This window comes from Squalius cephalus (genome assembly GCF_949319135.1).
Source record: "Squalius cephalus genome assembly, chromosome: 16".
NCBI classification, from domain to species: Eukaryota; Metazoa; Chordata; class Actinopteri; order Cypriniformes; family Leuciscidae; genus Squalius; species Squalius cephalus.
In genome coordinates, this window is record NC_137137.1 from 435,001 (window position 1) to 440,000 (window position 5,000).

General features: G+C 47.6%; 1 protein-coding gene across 1 annotated transcript in view; it reads right to left on the reverse strand.

Annotated features, from left to right (window-relative positions):
• Nucleotides 1-5,000, reverse strand: part of hsd17b4 (hydroxysteroid (17-beta) dehydrogenase 4) — a 24,187-nt gene that overhangs the window by 3,309 nt on the left and 15,878 nt on the right. Inside the window, exons 15-17 of the mRNA XM_079896508.1 lie at nucleotides 4,944-5,000; nucleotides 4,616-4,719; nucleotides 4,411-4,476 (exon numbers count right to left, since the gene is read on the reverse strand). The exon at nucleotides 4,944-5,000 is cut by the window's right edge and continues 15 nt beyond it. Of these exons, the coding sequence (XP_079752634.1) occupies nucleotides 4,411-4,476; nucleotides 4,616-4,719; nucleotides 4,944-5,000 (227 nt within the window). The remainder of the gene's footprint in view (nucleotides 1-4,410; nucleotides 4,477-4,615; nucleotides 4,720-4,943) is intronic.

Here is a 5,000-nt window from a genome sequence, read left to right on the forward strand (position 1 = left end):
CGTGATGTCATGAGTGATGCGGTGTGATGTGGTGTGATGTCATGAGTGATGCGGTGTGATGTGGTGTGATGTCATGAGTGATGCGGCGTGATGTCATGAGTGATGCGTGATGTCATGAGTGATGCGGTGTGATGTCATGAGTGATGTGGTGTGATGTCATGAGTGATGCGTGATGTCATGAGTGATGTCATGAGTGATGCGGTGTGATGTCATGAGTGATGCGGTGTGATGTCATGAGTGATGTGGTGTGATGTGGTGTGATGTCATGAGTGATGTGGTGTGATGTGGTGTGATGTCATGAGTGATGCGGTGTGATGTCATGAGTGATGTGGTGTGATGTCATGAGTGATGTGGCGTGATGTCATGAGTGATGCGTGATGTCATGAGTGATGTCATGAGTGATGCGGTGTGATGTCATGAGTGATGCGGTGTGATGTCATGAGTGATGTGGTGTGATGTGGTGTGATGTCATGAGTGATGCGGTGTGATGTGGTGTGATGTCATGAGTGATGCGGCGTGATGTCATGAGTGATGTGGCGTGATGTCATGAGTGATGCGGTGTGATGTCATGAGTGATGTGGTGTGATGTGGTGTGATGTCATGAGTGATGCGGTGTGATTAGGGCTGTCGCGGTGAAGGATTTTCCCTTGCGGTAATTTTGAGTGGCTCAATAGCGCGATATGCGGTTTTACCGCATTTATTCATTTATTTGGATTTATTTGTTGCTATATAAATAAGTGTCATGATGTGGTCAGCATGCACAAAAACGAGTACATTTTCAGTAACCAATAAACCATAGACTGTAAAAAAATAAAATAAACCGAATCTAAACAGCGTCTCTGCGCATTGAAAGCCTGTCACTCAGAGCGCAGTTGTTACGGCAACGGACTGTCTTTGAGTGAGTCATTAAACCATTCATTCAACAACACGTTCAAAAACGCTGATTGATTCATTAAAAGATAGTAGTGAAACAAGGTTAATTATTTTTAACTTTGCGCTCCACTTTTCAAGGCTCAGCTGACCAGCAATGCGTCGCATGGGTAACACTGAAGCTTCACTTAATAGAGACAAATGGCATTGATTCAATGCATGACTCACTGAGTTTTGTTTCCCGCGACCGCGAGTTCCTCACGCTGTGGATGCTGACCAGCGCTGTCGCTGATGCCATTCATGGTAAATATCCTTTATTTTAAACGTTAAAAGTATGACAGGACAAATATTTAACTTTCCTTGGACACGGCAACCTTTTCACGATTATGACTTGACCTCAAATACAGACGCAGGTAATCGCACGCGCTTAGTCGATCTCTCTCATTCACTGTCTGTTTAGGCTTAAGTGCAAATCCACGAAGCCTCTGTACAAATCACCATGATAAAACCATGATCACCACGTCTTATTATCATTATTAACTTATTTAACATTCAATACACATGCACGAAGTTCAAAACAAGAAGGGTTTCGCCTTATGAAAAAAGAAAAGACGTATCGCGGTTGCTGCGGTTACTTGAATTCCTCTGCGGTTGGCTAGTCAGTAGCGCGGTACTGCGATATTGCGGTTATCGCGACAGCCCTAGGTGTGATGTGGTGTGATGTCATGAGTGATGCGGTGTGATGTCATGAGTGATGCGGCGTGATGTCATGAGTGATGCGTGATGTCATGAGTGATGCGTGATGTCATGAGTGATGCGGTGTGATGTGGTGTGATGTCATGAGTGATGCGGTGTGATGTCATGAGTGATGCGGTGTGATGTCATGAGTGATGCGGCGTGATGTCATGTGTGATGTGGTGTGATGTCATGAGTGATGTGGCGTGATGTCATGAGTGATGCGTGATGTCATGAGTGATGCGGTGTGATGTCATGAGTGATGTGGTGTGATGTCATGAGTGATGCGTTGTGATGTCATGAGTGATGTGGCGTGATGTCATGAGTGATGCGTGATGTCATGAGTGATGCGGTGTGATGTCATGAGTGGTGTGGTGTGATGTGGTGTGATGTCATGAGTGATGCGGTGTGATGTGGTGTGATGTCATGAGTGATGTCATGAGTGATGTGGTGTGATGTCATGAGTGATGCGGCGTGATGTCATGAGTGGTGTGGTGTGATGTGGTGTGATGTCATGAGTGATGCGGTGTGATGTCATGAGTGATGCGGTGTGATGTCATGAGTGATGCGGTGTGATGTCATGAGTGGTGTGATGTGGTGTGATGTCATGAGTGATGCGGTGTGATGTCATGAGTGATGCGGTGTGATGTCATGAGTGATGCGGTGTGATGTCATGAGTGATGCGGCGTGATGTCATGAGTGATGTGGTGTGATGTCATGAGTGATGTGGTGTGATGTCATGAGTGATGTGGTGTGATGTCATGAGTGATGCGGCGTGATGTCATGAGTGATGCGGTGTGATGTCATGAGTGATGTGGTGTGATGTGGTGTGATGTCATGAGTGATGCGGTGTGATGTGGTGTGATGTCATGAGTGATGCGGTGTGATGTCATGAGTGATGCGGTGTGATGTCATGAGTGGTGTGGTGTGATGTGGTGTGATGTCATGAGTGATGCGGTGTGATGTCATGAGTGATGCGGTGTGATGTCATGAGTGATGCGGCGTGATGTCATGAGTGATGTGGTGTGATGTCATGAGTGATGTGGTGTGATGTCATGAGTGATGTGGTGTGATGTCATGAGTGATGCGGCGTGATGTCATGAGTGATGTGGTGTGATGTCATGAGTGATGCGGTGTGATGTCATGAGTGGTGTGGTGTGATGTGGTGTGATGTCATGAGTGATGCGGTGTGATGTCATGAGTGATGCGGTGTGATGTCATGAGTGATGCGGTGTGATGTCATGAGTGGTGTGGTGTGATGTGGTGTGATGTCATGAGTGATGCGGTGTGATGTCATGAGTGATGCGGTGTGATGTCATGAGTGATGCGGTGTGATGTCATGAGTGATGCGGCGTGATGTCATGAGTGATGCGGTGTGATGTCATGAGTGATGCGGTGTGATGTCATGAGTGATGCGGCGTGATGTCATGAGTGATGCGGCGTGATGTCATGAGTGGTGTGATGTCATGAGTGATGTGGTGTGATGTCATGAGTGATGTGGTGTGATGTCATGAGTGATGCGGCGTGATGTCATGAGTGATGTGGTGTGATGTCATGAGTGATGCGGTGTGATGTCATGAGTGATGTGGCGTGATGTCATGAGTGATGCGGTGTGATGTCATGAGTGATGTGGTGTGATGTGGTGTGATGTCATGAGTGATGCGGTGTGATGTGGTGTGATGTCATGAGTGATGCGGTGTGATGTCATGAGTGATGCGGTGTGATGTCATGAGTGGTGTGGTGTGATGTGGTGTGATGTCATGAGTGATGCGGTGTGATGTCATGAGTGATGCGGTGTGATGTCATGAGTGATGTGGTGTGATGTCATGAGTGATGTGGTGTGATGTCATGAGTGATGTGGTGTGATGTCATGAGTGATGCGGCGTGATGTCATGAGTGATGTGGTGTGATGTCATGAGTGATGCGGTGTGATGTCATGAGTGATGTGGCGTGATGTCATGAGTGATGCGGTGTGATGTCATGAGTGATGTGGTGTGATGTCATGAGTGATGTGGTGTGATGTGGTGTGATGTCATGAGTGATGCGGTGTGATGTCATGAGTGATGCAGTGTGATGTCATGAGTGATGTCATGAGTGATGCGGTGTGATGTCATGAGTGATGCGGTGTGATGTCATGAGTGATGCGGTGTGATGTCATGAGTGATGCGGTGTGATGTCATGAGTGATGTGGTGTGATGTGGCGTGATGTCATGAGTGATGTGGTGTGATGTCATGAGTGATGTGGTGTGATGCGGAGTGATGTGGTGTGATGTCATGAGTGATGCAGTGTGATGTCATGAGTGATGCAGTGTGATGTCATGAGTGATGCAGTGTGATGTCATGAGTGATGCGGCGTGATGTCATGAGTGATGCGACATGATGTCATGAGTGATGCAGCGTGATGTCATGAGTGATGCGGCGTGATGTCATGAGTGATGCGGCGTGATGTCATGAGTGATGCGGCGTGATGTCATGAGTGATGCAGCGTGATGTCATGAGTGATGCCATGAGTGATGCAGCGTGATGTCATGAGTGATGCGGCGTGATGTCATGAGTGATGCGGCGTGATGTCATGAGTGATGCGGCGTGATGTCATGAGTGATGCCATGAGTGATGCGGCGTGATGTCATGAGTGATGTCACGGCGTGATGTCATGTGATGTCACGGCGTGAGTGATGTCACGGCGTGATGTCATGAGTGATGCGGCGTGATGTCATGAGTGATGCGCCGTGATGTCATGAGTGATGCGGTGTGATGTCATGAGTGATGCGGTGTGATGTCATGAGTGATGCGGTGTGATGTCACCTGATCTCGAGACGTTTGCTCCACGATCACAGCGTCAGCGGGTCTGTCTGGAAGAGGAGCCGTGACCTGAAGCAACACAAACACACACACTGGGGAATCAGCGCCTGTGTGTGACTCTACGCAGCTGGTGTGTGTGTGTGTGTGTGTGTGTGTGTGTGTGTGTGTGTGTGTGTGTGTGTGTGTGTGAGAGAGACGTGATATTCACCACTGCCTTCTGGGATGTCCGCTTCCCACCGAACCCTCCAGCGCCGACGATGAACAATGAGAACTGATTATAACACACCAGCTCTCCGCCGCTGTACGTATGAACTGAGACACACACGATGAAATTAATTCAGCTTTGATCACAGGAATAAATTACACTTTACTATATATTCACATAGAGAACAGCGGATTTACATTACAATAATATTTTTAAAAAATGACTATTTTTGATCAGATAAATGCAGCATTTCTGAGAGACTTCTAATTAAACTATCTTGCTGAACCCAAACGTGTGTGTGTGTGTGTTTCACACTGATGTTGTTTCTCACCGTCGAGCAGGACGATCATCCCGGACCCTTTATCCAGCACATCTGCGACCACGGCCC